Source organism: Rana temporaria, chromosome 1, assembly GCF_905171775.1.
Source record: "Rana temporaria chromosome 1, aRanTem1.1, whole genome shotgun sequence".
Lineage (NCBI taxonomy): Eukaryota > Metazoa > Chordata > Amphibia > Anura > Ranidae > Rana > Rana temporaria.
This window is the reverse complement of record NC_053489.1, coordinates 500,464,527-500,486,259: the sequence shown is the minus strand read 5'-3', so window position 1 is coordinate 500,486,259 and position 21,733 is coordinate 500,464,527. Positions and strand designations below refer to the sequence as shown.

At 42.1% G+C, this 21,733-nt stretch overlaps 1 protein-coding gene across 2 annotated transcripts in view; it reads left to right on the top strand.

Annotated features, from left to right (window-relative positions):
- SCLT1 (sodium channel and clathrin linker 1) overlaps positions 1 to 21,733 on the top strand; it is a 274,496-nt gene that overhangs the window by 92,080 nt on the left and 160,683 nt on the right. For both annotated transcript variants that reach the window (XM_040330836.1, XM_040330841.1), the window contains exons 7-8: positions 5,639 to 5,774; positions 6,413 to 6,535. In XM_040330836.1, coding sequence (XP_040186770.1) covers positions 5,639 to 5,774; positions 6,413 to 6,535 — 259 coding nt within the window. The remainder of the gene's footprint in view (positions 1 to 5,638; positions 5,775 to 6,412; positions 6,536 to 21,733) is intronic.

The window sequence follows — 21,733 nt, the reverse complement described above, 5'->3', positions numbered from 1 at the left end:
GCTAAAATTTTTGTGAGAATTTTCATGTCGTTATTGATCAATGAGATGGGTCTATAATTTTCTACCAGTTCCGGGTCCTTATCAGGTTTGGGGATAACAGATATGAATGCCTCGTTCAGCTGAGGATGCAGGTCCTCCCCCGTTCTTTTGGAGTTGAAAAACTTTTGTAAGGTAAGGGGCAAGAGTATCCGCGAAGTTTTTATAATAAGGGGTCGAAAAGCCATCTGGCCCTGGAGCTGAACCTCCCTTCAAATTTTTAATCACATCCAAGGTTTCCTTCACAGATATGGGGGCCTCCATAAGCTCCACATGATCAATGTGAAGGCTAGGGATGGGCAATTTGTCAATATAGGATTGAATCTCAGGAATCCCAGCTGAGTCACCGGCTTGGTAAAGTTCAGAATAAAATCCTTGGAAAGTTTTGAGAATGATTTTGGGGTTAAGGGTAGTAGTCCCCTCGCGAGTTTTGATTTTTGGGAGAGAGAATGTGCGGTAAGTCGGTGAAAGTTTGGTGGCTAGCATAGTACTCATTCGATCCTTATGTTGGTAAAATTTCGCTCCGCTCCACCCCAGGGACCTCTCAGCCCTTACAGTAAGCGCTAAGTTGAGGGCTAGTCTAGCAGCGTCCAGCTGGGAAGTCTGGATCGTAGCATGGTCTTTCTTGTGCTGTTTACATAAATCTGTAAATTCCCTATCCAATTTTTCAATTTCCAAAGCTTTGTCCTTTTTTATTTTAGCAGCAATTTGTATGAGCTTACCACGGATCGTAGCCTTATGCGCAGCCCACAAAGTCTCAGCTGAGATCCCTTCGACATCATTTAAGCTAAAATATTCCTGAAGTGCTTTCTCAATTTCCAAGACAACCATTGGGTCTTTAAGGAGGGTTTCATTAAGCTTCCAGTGGAATTGACGAAAGTCGCCTGTCCTGCCTTGAAGGGAACAGATCACCATTGAGTGATCAGAAAGAGCTGTCTCTTTTATGCGTGCTTTAGTGATCAGAGGGACATGTCTCGAGGAAACAAGGATGTGGTCTATCCTCGAGTAGGAGCGGTGAGGGTTGGAGAAATGGGTATAATCCCTTTTAGAGGGGTTAAATTCCCTCCAAACATCCACTAAATTTCGCTGAAAAATCAGCTTAGCTATTTGCGAACTAGTCCTAGTAGGACGGGTCAATTGTGAAGACAGAGGTCTGGACTTGTCAAGACCCTGGTCGAACGCCACATTGGAATCTCCCCCAAATATGACTATCCCTTCCAAGAGTGTTTCTAAGGAATTGAACATTGACTGAAAAAAATTGAGTTGCCCTCTATTAGGAGTGTAATAAGACACAAAAGAAAAAAGTTGCTCATCTATCCACCCTTTCACTAGGATAAATCTCCCTTCAGGGTCCCTGTGCACTAATAATGATTTAAATTTACAAGATTTAGCGAAGAGAACTGCAACCCCTCTTGTCTTGTCCTCGGCATTTGCCAGGAAGAATTGAGGGTAGTGAGTATGGATGAATGAAGGGGAATAACTTGTAGGAAAATGGGTTTCTTGTAGAAGAAGTACTTCTAGTTTTTGGGAGCGATAGGATTGGAACACTTTCTTCCTTTTGACAGGGGAATTTAGACCTTGGACATTGTGGGATACCACTCTAAGAAGTGGAGATGGAGTGGAGTTATGTGACATGCCCATCAAATAATAAGAGCATATGGTAGCTATGTGAACTTACCCCAGAGGATAGGAGGCGTGGGATCCGAGAGCAGACGGCATATATAGGGCCGGGACCCGGAGAAGGGCTAGTAAGGAACTGTGTCCACAGCTTGGCAACCTTAGAAAAAAGACTAGAAAAGCAGGAGAAAAGAAAGAAGGAACATAAAACTAAGCATATTAAATGAAACCGGCGAGAGTGGGGGGGAAAAAGTCCCAACCCCCTCCCGCCAAACAAAACATACACGTAACCCAAGTCAAGGGTTACCAGACCAACTCCCGATAGTGGAGAATCCACAGTCGAGGGTTGGACGGGGGCACAAGGCATCTGCCCCGGTCATAGCCATCCCTGAGAGGAATAAGGCACATAAATTTATTATTAATATATAATACCAAAAACTGTAACATTTTAGAACATGTAGAACAAGGGCAGCCGAAGCCCATAGATCAAAAAAGAAGGGATCTAATTAGAACATATCAGTATGCATTGTAAGAAAACCAAAATATTACTAAGTTTAAGTCCAGGTTTAATGACCGTGAGTCAATGGCTATATATATAGAAACCTGAGTGGTTCAAAAATAAGTTTGGATGTCCTCAAAAAATACCAAAGGAGCTTTGATCCCGGTCCCTCCCGCCAAACTGAGAAGGGGCCCGGATCAAAACCGGTGGCACCTGTAGTATACAAAATATATGATAAGTTTTTCAAAAATCAATCCTGTGAAGGAGAAAAAGAAAACCTAAGGTGGTTGAAAAGGTTGGGAACCAAGTGGACCAGGGATCTCCCAAAGTTGTTGGAAAACCCCGGGTAATAAGTGCCCCATCATGGGCATCCCAGAAACCCTAAAAGGAAAACATGTCTGATGACACAAAAAAGTCAGGTTGTGACTGAGTCCTTAATACGTCTGCTTTTATTGAATTTCCATGGCGGTGAGATAGGGCTGGTAGGAGTAGGCCGTTTGGATGATCCTGCCTGTGAGGTGGAGGTGTCCATTGCTGGATCCAGCGTGATAAGCTTCAGGGAAAGTAGAAGTTTTTCCCCCTCAGGTAGGGATGTGAAGGAATAAGTTTTTCCCTTAAGTGAGAATTTCAGGGCAAATGGGAAGGCCCACCAGTACCGAATTTCTTTCTGCATCAGAATAGATAGCAAAGGTTTCAGGGCCCTACGCCTTTGGATGGTTAGAGGGGATATGTCCGCAAATATTTGTACATTGACTCCTTGGAACAGGATGGAGGGATGTTGACGTGAGGCTTTCATTACTTCCTCTTTTACTGTGTAGTAATGTGGCTTTACCACAATGTCTCTAGGTGAACCGTCCTTCCTGAGAGGGCCAAGGGACCTGTGTGCCCTGTCCAGTTCTCATTTATGAGCATTTATTGACGGTAGAAGGTGCTTTATGAGGTCCTGCACTGCTGTAGAAACGTCCAGAATGGATTCTGGGATCCCCCTGACCCTAAAATTCTCTCTCCTTGAATGATTTTCGAGGTCGTCAATTCTGTTCAAAGCATTGTCAAGCTGTTCTTGCAAAGCATGTATGTGGTCAGTGTTCTGATTAGCCCTAGAAACAGTGATATCCAATTTTTGTTCTATCACCTCCATTCTAGAGCCGAGGTTTTGGAAATCAGTTCTAATGTCATTAGTTATTTTGTTGGCAGTGTTGGCCAGGCCTTTCTCCAACAATTCAGAGAGTTTTAGGAAAAGTTCCCCTGCATTTTGAGGCATAATGGGTTCAGGGATGCCTGAGGAGAAAATGGCGCCTGAGGGGGATAGTGCAGCTCCCATGGGGGAGATAGGAGAGGCTGAGTGCTGCTGTGAGGCCTCGTACACACGACAGAGTTTCTCGGCAGAATTCACCAAGAAACTCGGTCAAAACCCGGATTCTGCCAAGAAACTCTGTCGTCTGTACAGTTTTGGCTCGATGGAGCCGCCGAGGAACTCGACGAGAAAATAGAGAACATGTTCTCTATTTTCTCGTTGTTCTATGGGAGAAGGCGGCCCGCCGAGCTCCTCGGCGGCTTCATCCCAAAACTCGACGAGGAACTTGACGTGCCAAGCACGTCGAGTTACTCTGTCGTGTGTACGGGGCCTCAGGGATTCTCCATATTAGGAACTATGGCCGCTGGTGAGAGAGACATGAGAACAGGAGCGCCATGGGCAGTCATGTCTGCGTAGGAGATGGGTTTCTGGGATATAGTTTGTCTGTCCTCCTGCTTCCCCCCAGCGCTGGCTTCTGTTACCTGAGGCGCGGTCGCCATCTTTGATTCGCTCGGTATCTCCACCGGCGAATAACGGGTCCTTAGGTCCCGCAGGACCGCGCTGCTGTACATATACAAGTAGCCCTAAGGTTCCCCCAGGTGTGTAGCCAAAATTCGGGCCGTCGGCTGCCGTTCGTTCCGGGCTAGGGCGGCGAGATGACCGGGTCAGTGCGGAGCTCCCGGCTTAAGCAGCCATCACGGGTGCCTCCGCGCATGCGCCCCTCTTATTATATTTTTTCATGTGACAACACTGAAGAAATTAAAACAATGTAAAGTAGTGAGTGTGCACCTTGTTTAACAGAATACATTTGCTGTCCCCTCAAAATAACTCAACACAGCCATTAATGTCTAAACCGCTGGCAACAAAAGTGAGTAAATACGTAAGAGAAAATATCCAAATTGGGCCCAATTAGCCATTTTCCCTCCCCGGTGTCATGTGACTTGTTAATGTTACAAGGTCTCAGGTGTGAATGGGGAGCAGGTGTGTTAAATTTGGTGTTATCACTCTCTCATACTGGTCACTGGAATTTCAACATGGCAAAGAAATCTGAGGATCTGAAAAAAAGAATTGTTGCTCTACATAAAGATGGCCTAGGCTATAAGAAGGTTGCCAAGACCCTGAAACTGAGCTGCAACACAGTGGCCAAGACCATACAGCGGTTTAACGGGGCAGGTTCCAGTCAGAACAGGCCTCGCCATGGTCGACTAAAGAAGTTGTGTGCACGTGCTCATCGTCCTATCCAGAGGTTGTCTTTGGGAAATAGACGTATGATGCTGCCAGCATTGCTGAGGTCGAAAATGATGATGCACAAGAAAGCCTGCAAACTTTTTGCTGAAGACAGGCAGACTATTTCACAATGCTAATATTTAGGAAATTTGTAGAATAATTTAGTGCGCTACTGTGGAATTCTCTCTCTCTCTCTTTTTTTCTCTCTTTTTTTTTCCACCTCATTTGCATGTTTATTGAATATTAAGTGGCAGCACAAACAGGTGTTTTACATTAGCGCGTGTGTGTATGTATGTATGTGTGTGTGTGTGTGTGTGTATATATATATATATATATATATATATATATATATATATATATATATATATATATATATATATATATATATATATTTAATTTTAAAGCTGGGCTTCAGCATGTTGCATTTAACTGTGTTTGTTTGTTTGTTTGTTTTTTTTCACTGGATTTTTACTTTCCACCTACAGTATCAAAAATGTCAAAATCATTAAAAACCTGTAGAAATTCTGTAGATTTGTTTGGCATAGCTAAACCAACCAGCTCATTTGTTTTTATTTCATCTTGTTACTATGTGTACAGCTTACACAATATTGTGTCTGTTTCCCATTTTCAGAAGCCATACAGATATGGGATCTTTCTAGTTGGCAGAGAGCTTTATAATTGGCGTTCAAACGGCTAACATCCTCCCTGCCAACTTTTGAGAGTCGCTGGATTTTCATGAGTCTTGCACTAATGAAGCCATCATAACACACTGTACATAACATCAGATGAAGCTGATAATGTGAATAATGTTATTGTGTAATTCCCTTTCAGATCCTGTAACTGTGGAAAGTTAATTAGAGGTTCTGTAGCTCAGACGGCTACAAAACACTACTTGTAAAGTTGATGGGGAGGGAGGAGGTTATACTATGCAAGAAGCTCAAGAGATTTGCTTCTATTTCTCGTAGGCTTCACCAACAATTAAAAGAGTCCCTGGAGAAGCAGCTGGAATCTCTCCCGACTGATGCTGCCCTGGCTAGCGAGACATTTTCAGAACAAGGATTGATTAAAAACCTCCAGGATCAACTGCAACTTGCAAATCAAGTAAGCTGGAAACCTTTTGCATTATTTCCAAACACCCCATCCCTTCCACCATTAATTGAATTCACGGCCCTGATGCTATCGTACCTATGAGTATTTTCCTTTTTCCCACAAAGCCAAACCAGGATAAGCTTAAAAAAAATCAAAGAAATAAAGCTTCTTTATTACTTTGGTAAGAGCTATTTTAGCTTTGCTGGCACAGCTTTCTTAAACTACACAGATGTACACTAACTCACGAAACATCTGTGACCTATTAAATTAGCTCTTCATATATGGTGTTAGAATAGAAATTCTATCTGGAGTACACAAGGTACAGCAAAATACTGCTCAGTCCTTCAACCTCTGACAAAGCTTTTAGTGAAAATAATTGGAGCAACAGTGCCCCCTGCCTGAAGGCAATATTTTAGCAGGTAACTTACAGCGTAATGATTTAGGAAATCACTGCAATGTTCTCTTGTTTGTCCCTTTTTATGGGTAATAACATAGTATTTTAAAGTGGGCCGAGCAGAAGAATTCCTAGGAGGTTTGGTTATAGATGCTTTATGTACTCGTGTTTTATGAAGGATGCTGAAAACTGATGTATTGCTTAAAAGTGAAAGAAAACTTAAACTGTGGTTTTATATTTATTTTATTTTTTTTAGGAAAAGGAACATGCCTTAGAGCTGTGGCAGATGGTTTCACAAGAAATGGATCGCCTGCAGCAGCTGTACCAGGAACACATGACTAATGCACGCTTACACATGGCAGAGAGAGAGAAGCAAAAGGTATCCAAGAAGCAATTACTCCAGCTAAATAAGAAAGACAAAACTTAATAATAAAGTACTCAATGGGGTTGAGTTACTAAAGGCAATAGGCTGTGCCCTTTTGCAAGTGCAGTTTCTCCAAAGCTTAGTAAATAAGGGGGAGCTCTGCTGACTTGCATCATCCAAGCAGGTGCATGCAAAGATGTTTTTTTTTTTATTTACCTTGTATGTGATTGGATATTCATTATACATTGAAGCTTTACCTTATTTACTTAGCACTGGAGCAACTGCACTTGCAAAGTGCACAGTCGTTTTTTCCTGTAGTTAATTAATCCTATTGTGTATAAAAATTACCCTTTGACACCACAGCATGAACATTTATGAAGCATACAAGTGCGTCTAGACTTACAGTTCAGCATTTTCTTCACTGGCAATAATAATAATATGGAATACCGCAAACATTTCCAACCCAGCAGCCTTTTATTTGGTTATCTCATACAGTATTATTTTATTATATTACCCCATAAGCATAGGCAGTGTTTTTTTACTATTTTTCTTCAATCCATAAACTGTAACTTCTTTCTCTGCCAGAGGAAATTGCACATTAACAAATGACCATACCAGGCATTATTGAATCAGGTTGATAAAAAATGCACATACGTATTGTATGATTTATGTTATAGTGGCAGTGTAGACATTCAAGGAAATGGTTAGTTCAATGGAAAATTACAGAAGCTGTTCAATCTATCAATTTTCAGGACAAGATCGGTTTTATTAAAAAGAAAAACACTAGTCTTTGTGGTGAACAATCAGTTTGAAATGGTGGATTTCCTGAGACAAATCTTTACCCCTACAAATTGCCTCACAGTTGTTACCTAAAGATTGGGGCTAAGTTATAAAATGTTACTAAGTGCGATTTGTGTCTAATTAGTGATATGTGGGCAATGCCATTTTGGAACACCCTGTGTAGATAACGCTGTGTAAGGTATATCTAAAGCCAAAACTTTTTTTTTTATATTTACTAGGAAAGAGTTAGACCATTTGTTAGGTTTTTATTGTTATTTGTGGCCCTGCTGAGGAGTTTTGCCCCTCTATTGTCCCGGTGATCATTGATCATTGTCTTTAAGACAGAATGTGAGGGATAATCTAATATGTTGCATTGTCACCAGAACAGGAAATCATGGGAAATCTTTTAACTGCTTGCCAACCGCTCACAGTAGATTTACTGCAGATGGGCGACACAGGCAGGCTGGACAAATCTACCTTTATGTGGCCGCCTGTCTTCCGGGTTCGCACCCCATGTGATTGGACACAGCACAGATTTGGCACCAGCTTTCAGCCAATGATTTTGACTGAAATCTGCTGTGTCCAGTCACACACAGAGTTTTATGTTTACAAACACACAAAACTTTGGTCTCTTTCACATGGAGCGCCCGTACAGGTCCGCCTGTCAGTTTTTTTTGCCGAACCTGAACGGGCGCTCCGTGTTCCTCTATGGAGCCGCGGATGTCAGCGGTGACATGCCCGCTGACATCCGACCCGCTCCGATCCGCCAAAGTGTGACGGAGGAAAAACCTACTTTTCCATCCGTCTGGTGGACCGGATCGGGTGAACACGGAAATACGGTCCGTGTTCATCCGATCCCCCCCATAGGAGGGAGCGGAGAAAAGACAGGGTGGTCCCTGCACAGTGTGCGGGGACCGCCCTGTCATCCTCCGGCTCAGCGGGGATCAACAAAACGATCCCCGCTGAGCAAGCGGAGGTGCACGGGGCGGATCATTACTGATCCTCCCCGTGTGAAAGGGGCCTTTGTGTGCATAGCAACAGCGGTCAGGCTGTGTGTTTTCTCTGATAAGCAGGGAGAAAAAACAGCCAGATCAGAAAGTAAAAGCAGCACACATAACACATTGTTGGTAACACAGTTAACCCCTTGATCGCCCCTTCCCAGCCAGTGTAATTCGTACAGTGTTAGTATACAGTATTATCACAGTATCCCTCCCACATAGTGTCTGTTAGTGCCAGATTTCCCTCCCCCCCCCCATGTCACAGTCACACTATTAGTCACTGATCACCACCATTATAGCTGCATAAATTCTAGTATATATTCACCAAAGTGTGTAGACATTATAACTTATTCACAAACCAATTAATATGCACTTATTTAGATTTTTATTTTTACCAAATACATGTATCAGAATACACTTTGGCTTAAAATTATGAATTCATTTGCTTGTTTGATTTTTTTGGGGGGATTTGTTGTATAACAAAGTAGAAAATATTCCTCCCCCCCCCCCCCCCCCCAAAATGTTCTGTCTTTTTTTTTGTTGTCTTTTATATATAAAAAAAAAAACAGTGGCGATCAAATACCAGCAAAATAAAGTTCTATTGGTGTGAGAAAAAAAATTATACAAATATTGTTTGTGTACGCTGTTGCATAGCCGCGTAATTGTCAGTCAAAAAATGGCCATGAAGGGGGTAAAGCCTTCTGGAGGTCAAATAGTTAATAGGAACACTTGCTCCTGTGACAAAAGGCATTTTCCCCATTTTGCCAAGATTTCTTCTCACTTCCTGAGGCATTTTAGGGGCAACTGTACCTTAGATACAGTTTTCACTTTATCAATTTCCCTCTAAACCCCCCTGAGTGCAGCCCATCAGCATACCTTCCTCATTGATCCACCAATCTTCAATATGTGGCCCTGCCCGCTCATTGAATATGTCCTCGTAGTGTGCATGCGAGCAGAAACCCTATTCATTCCTAAGGAGGTCATCATGAGTTTCTGTGCAGAGCCAAGTTACAATAATGTAGCTGAGTACATGAACACAAACACAAGATTTTCAGGGTGATAGATCCTGGTCTAAATATTTTTATTTTATTTTTTCCCAGTTGCAATTAAAGGTAGTAGAAGAATTCCAGATATGGCTATATTCTATTTATTTACATTGGGCGAATGTCACTCGAAAATTTCACTTGCTTTATACATTAAATTTTAAAATGCATGTAATTTCCAAAGGCAAACCAAAATATGTACATTCCAGGAATCCTGCTCCTTTGAATCTTTTATTAATTTGTGGTCAAAAACAGAGATTTGATCCCACTAACGATTAGAAAATCTATACGTATATGGCCACATTACACTGAGTCACTGTCAGTAGGGATGCAGGCAGTGGCAGCTGGTGCTCAAATTTTTTGAAGGGGTGTAAACTAAACGGAAAAAAACATCTATTGCAGCCACTGTGCCCATGAAACGCAGCCACTGTGCCCATGAAACGCAGCCACTGTGCCCATGAAATGCAGCCACTGTGCCCATGAAACGCCGCCACTGTGCCCATGAAACGCAGCCACTGTGCCCATGAAATGCAGCCACTGTGCCCATCAAACGCAGCTATTGTGCTCTTCAAACGCAGCCTCTGTGCTCATCAAATGCAGCCACTGTACCCATAAATTGCCACCACTGTGCCATTAAATGCAGCTACTGTACCCATCAAATGCTGCTACTGTGCCCATCAATTGCTACTGTGCCCATCAATTGCCGCCACTGTGCCCATCAATTGCCACTATGCCCATCAATTGCCACTAATGTGCCCATCAATTTCCACTACTGTGCCCATCGAATGCCAGTTTACATCCCCTGCCCGCCCGGCACTTACCTGTCTCGGTGGGGCAGCGGATCACGGCGGTGTCCTCCACGCTTCTCGATGTATTCTATCCTCTCTTCCCATCCTCTGCTATCATTGGACGCCTGATTGGCTGAAAGGCGGTTCAGTGTTAGGAAAGCGAAAATTCATTTGCTTTATTAACACAACGCTGAGTGAACTGCGAGCGCCCATCATGGGGCCCGCTGTTCACCTTTTTGGATGCCTATTAGAGCCTATGGCTCTAATAAAGTGCTTCCAGAAAATAACCCACCGCTGTAATTCAGGCTCCTGGTGCCCGAAAAGGGGCCAGCGCCTAAATAGGGGGTGGCAGCGGCGACCATAGATAGATTCATGCATGGCACCCGTGCACCCCTTATGGACGCACCACCACTGGATGCGGGGAGTAATCTGACTACTAAAAGGAAAAAGAATAGTTGGTTAATGACTGCTAAGATACAGTAATTAAGTGTGCATTAGTGATGTCATAAAATTAACCATACGTCTCATGATTGTGTTGAACTTTATAAGACACTAACCTGAATTTAAAAGGTAAGGGCAAAAAGGTCCTTTTTCTCAATACTGTACACGTTAGACTATTACAGTATTGTTTAATTAAAATGTAATTATTGCTGACACTGTGCCAATTGGGAAATTGGCTTGAATAAAATAATTTTATGGTCATTAAAGGAAATGCGGGAAAAAATCTCTCAGCATTAAAATGATTTGCCTTTGTGGTAATTTATTCAAATCTGATTCAATAGCACAGTGTTGGATGCTAATATATTTTTTTCAATAAAATCGGTGATGTTTCCATGTAAATGTTCTTTAACCCTTAAAGGTTACCAAAGAATTCAGTCTAGGTTCACATCTTTGCGATTGATGCAGTTTATAGGTGTGTTTTGCCGTGTGTTTTGCATTTTTAAACCTGCGGTTTTGATGCGTTTTGCATGCAGTTGTCATGCATTTTTTTTCTTAAAACACACTGTATATAGCCGGTTGCTAGGGTGCGGGCTGGAAAGCCGACCGCCGTGTCCTTAACAACTGATGAGTCATCAGCTGTCTGCGGGGTTACCCACTGACAGCTTAATGTAAAAACAAAATTGCCGGTGGAAAAAAACGGACTGGGCTTCGGGTCTGGTATGGATTTGGAGGGGAACTCCACGCCAACATAAAAAAAATGGCTTGGAGTTGCCCCAAATGCATACCAGACCTCTTTAATCCAAGCATGAAGCCTGGCAGGTCAGGAAAGGGAGGGGACGAGCAAGAGCCCCCCCCCCCCCCTCACTACCCTGGACTGTGGCTGTGGGGGTCTGTGGGTGGAGGGCTTATATTAAGAATCTGGAAGCCCCTTTTAACATAGAGGTCCCCATATCCCCCCCCTCTAATTGAATGAGTATGGGGTACATTGTACCCCTACACATTCACCAAAAAAAGTGTCAATTAGAAAAAAAAACACAAGCACGGTTTCTGACAATTCCTTTACTAAAAATCCAAAATGTAGATCAATCGTCGATCACGGCACACCGGACCTGAAAATCGATTCATGACAGTTGAAAACTTTGCTGTTACAATGCTCCTCATTCTAAGGCTGCATTCACACCTAGGCGACAAGCAACGCCGCGTACGCGGTGTATTTTGCCGCAAATTTGTTTCCTTTTTTTTTTTACGAAGAATTAAACATTGCTGTCTATGGCCGAACGCCAATGCCGCCTGAAAAAAAGGGTCCGGGACTTGTTTTCAGGCGGCAGGCGTACGGCGTTTCGGCGTGAGATGTGAACCATCTCATAGACAGCAATGGAAATTCGCCCCTCCAGCGATACGAGCGTCGGGCGTCGGGCGTTTTGTCGCCAAGGTGTGAATGGAGCCTTACGGCAAACAAAGTGTTAAAAAAAAATCCCTGATCACCCCTCCAGAATAGTACAGTGTCACTGAACTACTCTGATGAAAGTATTTAAAAAAAAACAATTGTAAGATATGTTACAAAATTAAACAAATGTTTAAAAATTTTAAAAAATATAAATAATATATAATTATTATTATTATTATTTTTTTTACATGCTGTCGCCAGTTGGTGTCCCTGATCACTGCCACATCAGTCATATAATGATGCCGTACTGGTGACAGTATGTAAAAAAAAAATAGAGAAAAAAAATGTATTCAATTTTTTAATTTTTAATAAAATTGTAACAAATAATTACAACTTCAAAAAACTCGCCATGCCTCTAACTAAATGCCTCCGACTGTCTACTTTCCAAAAAAGGCATTTTAGGGCCTCGAGAAAGCAGTCCGCACATTAGAATTTAATCAGTATTCAAATCTACAGGTCGGTCCATGTTTAATTTGAGTGTATGTACATCCAAATAGGAGGAAGGGTTCAGGAATTACAGCTCTTATAGTGGTTGTAAACCCTTACAACACACTTTTTGCTGCAGGTAAGTCTATAATAAGGCTTACCTGTAGCTACCCTGGATATCTCCTAAACCTGAACGGTTTAGGAAATTATTCCCTGTATTTGCATGTGCCAATGTAATCGGCACAGAAGCAATGGCACGTTTGTGCCGTTGCTTTCAGTGAGTATGCCATTACCATAACTCCGGGACGACCAGCCGGTGCTGTGTCAGGCACTGCAACGGGGGCTTCAATCCCAGGTGAGTATTACATAATGAGCTAGTATGCTGTGCATACTAGCTCATTATGCCTTTGTCTTGCAGGTGTTATTTTTTTTTTTTTTTTTACAAAGTGGGTTTACGACCACTTTTAGAATAGCCATCCCTACTTTTTCAAGGGGCCAAAAGTAATCGGACAGTTGAATCAAAAGCTAGCTTCATGGCTAGGTGTGGGCTACTTATTTCTTCATCAATTAAGCAGGTAAAAGGTTGATTCTAATGCCCTGTACACACTGACTGATTTTCCCATCGGAATAAACTCTGATGGTTTTTCCGACGGCGTTCCGACAGAATTCCACTCAAGCTGTCTTGCATACACACGGTCACACCGTCAAGAACACAGTGACATACAACACTACGACGAGCCAAGAAAAATGAGGTTCAATGCTTCCGAGCATGCGTTGACTTGATTCTGAGCATGCATGGTTTTTAGTCTGTCGGAATTGCATCCAGACGAACGGAAATTTCGATTGAAATGTTTTTTATCTGAAAAATTGAGAACATGTTCTCTATCTAATTCTGTCGGAATTTCCAATGGAAAAAGTCAGATGGGGCACACACACAGACGGAATATCCGATGAAAAGCTTCCGTCTGACTTTTCCCGTCGGAAATTCCGCTTGTGTGTACAAGGCATAAGTGTGGTATTTGCATTTGGAATCTATTGCTGTGAACCTACATAAGGCGTTCAAGGTGGCTGTCCATGCAATTAAACAGGCAATTGTAAGGCTTCAAAAACAAAACAAATCCATTATAGAGATAGCAGCAACATCAGGAGTGGCCAAATCAACAGTTTGGTACAATCTGAGGAAAGAACACACTGGTGAGCTTAGCAACATAGAAAGGCCTGGACGTCCACAGAAGACAACAATGGTGCATGATCAGGAAAAAGAAATCTCGCGCCAAATGAATTACACTAAATTATATACTTGATAAATCAAGTGACTAACTGAGTGAAGCTGCTCCCAAATAAAATCAGGTGACTGACTTGCATATATTGTATAGTGAGGTGAGGGGCGCTATATCAAAATAGTGGATGCGTGTCACAATGTGCGTTTGAGTAGTACACAGTGTAACTGTGTACCCAAATGTATGTGAAAAACCAAACAGATTATAGTCTAAACTCTATAAGTACAATAGTGCCAAATGCTGTGAAAAAAAAAAAAATTAAAAGGATGTCCAGCAAATAAATAGTTAAGTGCAAAATGGATCCAGTGTTGTATCAAGTCCAGGTGCAAAATGCAAATAATCCAATCCCAAATCGCAGGGAAAAGTGCAAATGCTAAAGTGCTTGTGAATCTTCAAAATAGCCAAAGTGCGAGAAAGAAGTGATCCGCCTTCACCTATAGGTCACCAGAATAATAATGGATGGCTCCTTACCACACGGTGTTGACCAGATTACTTAAAATATGGTCGATCAGGCTTGTTTTAAATGAGGATCAGCAGGGTCTCATTGGGTTCCAATATCAGCGATTGCAGCAAATGGTGTACCAAGAAAGGAGAAGAGATACCACCATAGTGTAAAACCATTTAATATACAAAAGTTAAAATTACAATGCCAAATGGCCTCTTACTGTTGCTGGTGCCCGTTCCCGGCACTGAGGCTGTAGGTGGTGGGGATAGTAAGACAAGATAAGAGATGGCCGCGTCCTGGTCCACTAGCGTGCGTTCCACCGCTAGTTGTCCGTCAACCAGTGAGACCGGAAGTGCGTGGCTATGCGTGTGCGCTCGGATACCACCTCGACGTCACGTTTCAGTTAAACCGTCTTTAGGAAGCGTATCCAGCACACGCAACAGACATCTATTATATAGGTCTGTTTATCAGCCTGTGGGAGGGGCAATCGGATCATGTGACAGCCTCTGTCCCAGTTACCAAAGCTCACATATTAAACACATTATGGCTGAGCAAACTGTCTCCAATCATAAATCAATACATACATGTATCTGCTCGCTGCTTAAAATACCTGAAATGTATCTTTGAATTCTTATTTGGACGTGTTGAATTTGTTTAAAACTCTGGCATTTTTAATATGCTATGCAATGGGTCCATAGTGTTCTGTGCGCCATCTAGAGGGGTTATGTGGTATTGTGCAAAATAGCACCAGTATTCTAAATCCATCTAGATGCAGTGCGTTTTTAGTTCTCCCAGTTATATTATTATTTAATATGTGTGCCATTTGCGTAGCCTGTAAATTAGTTAAAATAGGTTATAAAATAATAAAAAATAATAAAAATTATACAATCCAACTCGAGTAGTACAAGGAGTGTGTATGTAACTTTAGTTGTAAAACAATCAAAATTCTACACTCCAAGGCTCAGGTGGTGCAAGGAATGTGTGTTTTCCCTCTACCCTTTTGTTTTGTGTGAGCCCAATTCAAGATGGGTTGGCCGATGGGTGATGTGCAAACTGCCCAGCCCCTTGGAGTGGGGATCTCCCAAATTTTATAACCTATTTTAACTAATTTACAGGCTACGCAAATGGCACACATATTAAATAATAATATAACTGGGAGAACTAAAAACGCACTGCATCTAGATGGATTTAGAATACTGGTGCTATTTTGCACAATACCACATAACCCCTCTAGATGGCGCACAGAACACTATGGACCCATTGCATAGCATATTAAAAATGCCAGAGTTTTAAACAAATTCAACACGTCCAAATAAGAATTCAAAGATACATTTCAGGTATTTTAAGCAGCGAGCAGATACATGTATGTATTGATTTATGATTGGAGACAGTTTGCTCAGCCATAATGTGTTTAATATGTGAGCTTTGGTAACTGGGACAGAGGCTGTCACATGATCCGATTGCCCCTCCCACAGGCTGATAAACAGACCTATATAATAGATGTCTGTTGCGTGTGCTGGATACGCTTCCTGAAGACGGTTTAACTGAAACGTGACGTCGAGGCGGTATCCGAGCGCACACGCATAGCCACGCACTTCCGGTCTCACTGGTTGACGGACAACTAGCGGTGGAACGCACGCTAGTGGACCAGGACGCGGCCATCTCTTATCTTGTCTTACTATCCCCACCACCTACAGCCTCAGTGCCGGGAACGGGCACCAGCAACAGTAAGAGGCCATTTGGCATTGTAATTTTAACTTTTGTATATTAAATGGTTTTACACTATGGTGGTATCTCTTCTCCTTTCTTGGTACACCATTTGCTGCAATCGCTGATATTGGAACCCAATGAGACCCTGCTGATCCTCATTTAAAACAAGCCTGATCGACCATATTTTAAGTAATCTGGTCAACACCGTGTGGTAAGGAGCCATCCATTATTATTCTGGTGACCTATAGGTGAAGGCGGATCACTTCTTTCTCGCACTTTGGCTATTTTGAAGATTCACAAGCACTTTAGCATTTGCACTTTTCCCTGCGATTTGGGATTGGATTATTTGCATTTTGCACCTGGACTTGATACAACACTGGATCCATTTTGCACTTAACTATTTATTTGCTGGACATTCTTTTAATTTTTTTTTTTTTTTTTTTTTTTTTTACAGCATTTGGCACTATTGTACTTATAGAGTTTAGACTATAATCTGTTTGGTTTTTCACATAGATTTGGGTACACAGTTACACTGTGTACTACTCAAACGCACATTGTGACACGCATCCACTATTTTGATATAGCGCCTCTCACCTCACTATACAATGGTGCATGATCGCAGGATCTTCTCTGTGGTAAAGAAAAACCCATTCACAGCATCAGACAAGTGAAGGGCACTCTCCAGAAGGTGGGTGTATCATTGTCAAAGTCTACAATCAAGAGAAGACTTCACAAGAGCAAATACAGAGGGTTCACCACAAGGTGCAAACCATTCATAAGCCTGAAGAATAGAAAAGCCAGATTAGACTTTGCCAAAAAACATCTAAAAAAGCCAGACCAATTTTGGAAAAGCATTCTTTGGAAGGATGAAACTAAGATAATTCTGTACCAAATTGACAGGAAGAAAAATGTGTGGAGAAGACTTGGATCTCATGATCCAAAGCACACAACATCATCTGTAAAACATGGCAAAGGTAGTGTGATGGCATGGGCATGCAGTGGCACTGGGTCATTGGTGTTTATTGATGATGTGACAGAAGCAGCTGGATGAATTCTGCAGTGTTTACATATATACTGTCAGCCAAATGTAGCAAAGTTTATTGGACGGCACTTCACAGTACAGATGGACAATGATCCAAAACACACTGCAAAAGCAACCCAGGAGCTTTTGAAGGAAAATAAGTGGAATATTCTTAATCACCTGGTCTCAACCCAATTGAGCATGCATTTCACTTGCTGAAGGCAAAACTAAAGCCAGAAAGACCCACAAACAACTGAAATCGGCTGCAGTTAGAGCCTGGCAAAGCATCAGAAAAGAGGAAACCCAATCTTTGGTAATGTCCATGGGTTCCAGATCTCAGGCAGTCATTGCCAGTAAAGGATATCAAAATATTAAAAATTAACATTTTATTTGATTACCGGTATATTCATTTGTCCACTTACATTTGAGTCCCTGTAAAGGGGTGGGGCTGTGTATAAAAATGGTTGCAGTTCCTAAAATGTGTATTTGCTATTTATGTTCAGCCCCTTAAATTAAAGCTGAAAGTCTGCAATTCAAATTTATTTGGATTGTTCCATTTAATTTTATTCTGGTGGCATACAGAGGCAAAAGTATGACAATTGTGTGTGTGTCCAAATATACAGTATATGAACCTAACTGTATATACCACTTAACCACTTTAACCACTTAAGCCCTGGACCATTTGGCTGGCCAAAGACCAGGCCACTTTTTGCGTTTCGGCAATGTGTCACTTTAACTGACAATTGCGTGGTCGTGCGACATGGCTCCCAAACAAAATTGGTGGCATTTGATCACCTCTGTGTTTTTTGTTCTTTTTTGCGGCTTGCTCCCACTTTGATTGTACAGAGCGGGAGCCGATCAGCGGGTGCCGCGGACCCGATGTTCGCAAGCAGCCACCCATCATCCTGTAGAGACACAGAACGGCGGTCTGCCTATGCAAACAAGGTGGATCACTGTTCTGACAGAAGGGAAGGCATGGATCCTTTGTCTCTGCAAAGCAGGGACTAGGATCCAAGTCTTCCCCTAGTACAAGCACCTCCCACACTCTACTAAAACTGGCATACAGTTAACCCTTTGATCACCTCTGATGTTAACCCCCTCCCCAGTCAGTGTCATTAGTACAGTGACAGTGCATATTTTTTTTTTAGCACTAGCATTAGTGTCACTGCTCCCCAAAAAGTGGCAGTAAGGCCCCTTTCACTCTTCTGCAACCTGAAAGTCATGCAACTTTGCTGCGTGACTTTGCATGTTGACTTTGATGTGAATTGAAGCAATGTCTCTGTAATCTTGAGGAATATGGACCTGAAGTTGCATCAAAGTGGGACCAAAGTAGTGCAGGGACTACTTTGAAGTCGACCGATATGAACGGTACGCATTGGAAATCATGGGGTATGAATTGTCATGCGACTTTGCAGTCACAAGGACAGGTCACACAATATGAAAGGGGCATTAGTGTCCGATTGTCCACCGCAGTATTGCAGTTCGCTATAATTGGCTGATCGCCGGCAGCTAGTAATTACTTGTGATCTTTACTAGTAAAAATAAATAAATGAATAAAAATATCCCATCGTTTTTAGACGCTGTAACTTTTGCACAAACCAATCAATATGCGCTTATTGGGATTTTTTTTTACCAAAATTATATAGCAAAATACATAGTGGCCTAAATTTTTGAAGACATTTTTAACTTTTTTTTTATTATTTTTTTTTTGGGATAGGTTTATAGCAGAAATTAAAAATGTTTGCTTTGTTTTTGTTTTTCAAAATTGTCAGTCATTTTTTTTTTTTTCATAGCGCAAGAAATTGAAAACACAAATGTGATCAATTACCACCAAAAGAAAGCAATTTTTGCGGGGAAAAAAGGACATAAATCGTATTTGGGTACAGCGTTGCAAGACAACGCAATTGTTAGTTAAAATAACACTGTGTCATATCACAAAAAATGGCCTGGTCGGGAGGGGGGTAAATCTTCCAGGGCTGAAGTGGTTAAACTTTGTTGTGCATTACTGGTCCTCCATCAACATGGACATACAGGACATGTACTGTATATGAGGATTATTTTACAACAAAAAGATCTTTTGGTGGTTGCAATGTACAGCCACTGTTTTTTTGCTGTGCTGCAGTTCTTTAAATGAACCAAATCAAACATATTTGTTAGAACCGTGTATATCCAACTACCATGAACAGAGTACAGTAGGTCGTGGCGGTCAGATCTTACTTTGCTCTGCCTGGATCAGGTAAGAAGTGAATTTTAAGTGTTTGCTATGGGGTAATGTGCTTTACACAGCTATTGCTGTATGCCTTGTAAGCCAGTAGAGCTGTGCATTGAGTAACAGAGAGCCGTTCGTTTTGTGTGAAGTAGCAAATGTGTGGCCATTGCTGAATAGTCACACATTTCCAAGCTCTGTGCCAGGTGACTGTACATAATACACTACATGTGAATGCCAAAAGAGAGAGTTCAGCACATGTTCTTGCTAAATACCAAGCTCTTCCTGTCTTTAAAGGGGTTGTAAAGGTAACAATTTTTTCCCCTAAATAGCTACCTTTACTTTAGTGCAGTCCTCCTTCACTTACCTCATCCTTCCATTTTGCTTTTAAATGTCCTTATTTCTTCTGAGAAATCCGCACTTCCTGTTCTTCTGTCTGTAACTACACACCGTAATGCGAGGCTTTCTCCCTGGTGTGGAGAAAGCCTCTTGAGGGGGGGGGGGGGGGTGAGCAGGAGTGTCAGGACACCCACTAACACACAGCTCCTTTCTCTATCTGCAAAGTAAAAAGTGTCCTGACACTCCTGCTCGCCCCCTCGCCCCTTAAGAGGCTTTCTCCACACCAGGGAGAAAGCCTTGCATTACGGTGTGGAGTTTACAGACAGAAGAACAGGAAGTGAGGATTTCTCCGAAGAAATAAGGGCATTTAAAGCAAAATGGAAGGATGAGGTAAGTGAAGAAGGACTGCACTAAGGTAAAGGAAGCTATTTAGGAAAAAAAGATTACCTTTACAACCCCTTTAAGTTTTCAAAGCTATAAACATTTCAGCACAGAAAGTGAGGAGCAGCAGCTATTGGAAAATGAAACTCCCCCTCATTCTTCAACTGTACGGCGTATATGTAAGCTCACAGCTTTATGTAAAAAGAATAACCCAGATGGTTCATAAATGCAGTTATATTATAAGGTCATCTAGTGTTCCAGGAAGAGGCTTGCATTACTGTGGAGGGTGAATAGTCCAGTATGTGAGTAATGAAGTCCAATAGAATCTCCTAGCAACCTTTATTCCTGTTTTGGTGTTCCACTCTAATTTCCTTCCCACACCTTCATCGGCAATATCGGCATCCGGCCGCAATGCCTCATCAGCTGTTGGCAACACAAAGACACAATTCACTCATTAAAAATCTAAACACAATTTTACTTTTATGGTATAAGAATGAAACCACAGAATGTAAAACACCACTTTTTGGCTTTAACCACTTGCTTACTGGGCACATATACCCCCTTCCTGCCCAGGCAAAATTTTAGTTTCCGGCACTGCGTCGCTTAAACTGACAATTGCGCGGTCGTGCGACGTGGCTCCCAAACAAAATTGACGTCCTTTTTTTCCCGCACAAATAGAGCTTCCTTTTGGTGGTATTTGATCGTCTGTGCGGTTTTTATTTTTTGTGCTATAAACCAAAAAAGAGCGGCAATTTTGAAACTTGTTGCTATAATAAATATCTCATTTTTTTTTTTTTTAACTATTTTTTTTGTCAGTTTAGGCCGATATGTATTCTTCTACATATTTTTGGTAAAAAAAAAAGTTATTGGTTTGCGCCTACAAAATAGGGGACAGATTTTTTTTTTTTTTTATTATTTTTTTTTTACTAGTAATGGCGGCGATCTGCGATTTTTATTGGGACTGCGACATTATGGCGGGCACGTCGGACACTTTTGACACATTTTTGGGCATGCGCATCGTGTTCCCAGTAATGCGGCGGGTGCTGGTAGTTAAGTGGTTAAAGGGGTTGTAAAGGTAATTTTTTTTCCCTAAATAGCTTCCTTTACCTTAGTGCAGTCCTTCACTTACCTCATCCTTCGATTTTGCTTTTAAATGTCCTTATTTCTTCTGAGAAATCCTCACTTCCTGTTCTTCTGTCTGTAACTACACACAGTAATGCAAGGCTTTCTCCCTGGTGTGGAGAAAGCCTCTTGAGGGGGGAGGGAGCGAGCAGGCAAGTCAGGACACTCTCTACTTTGCAGATAGAGAAAGGAGCTGTGTGTTGGTGGGCATCCTGACACTCCTGCTCGCCCCCCCCCCCCCTCAAGAGGCTTTCTCCAAGGTCCGAGGTAAGTGACGGAGGACTGCACTAAGGTAAAGAAAGCTATTTTGTGAAAAAATGTTTTTTACCTTTACAACCCCTTTAACCAGTATCCCTATTCCAGCTTCAGCATGAAAACATTTCCAATTGACACAAGTTTCTTCTTGGTATTTAGCAACTTCCTTAATTGTTGGGGAGGATTAAGACACACGTCCGGATCGCTTTTCAGAGTCCTTTAAACGGGTGGTGATGTAACAGTTTTAAAGTGGAGCTCCACCCAAAAGGGGAATCTCTGCTTATTTGCTTCCTCCCCTCTGACTGCCACATTTGGCACCTTTCAGTGTGGAGGGGGCAACGGGTACCTGGTTTTGACAGGTATAGTGGGGTTGGAGATCACAGCTGATGAGGAGTAAGGAGAGGTGATCTTTGGTGTGGGTCTTTTAAGTACTGTTGCCACCGGACTGCATGGAAGGTCGACATATGTCTGGTCAAGCATGTGGTGCCCAAGCAGCTGCTGTTTTAGCCATACTCGATACACTTTAGACAT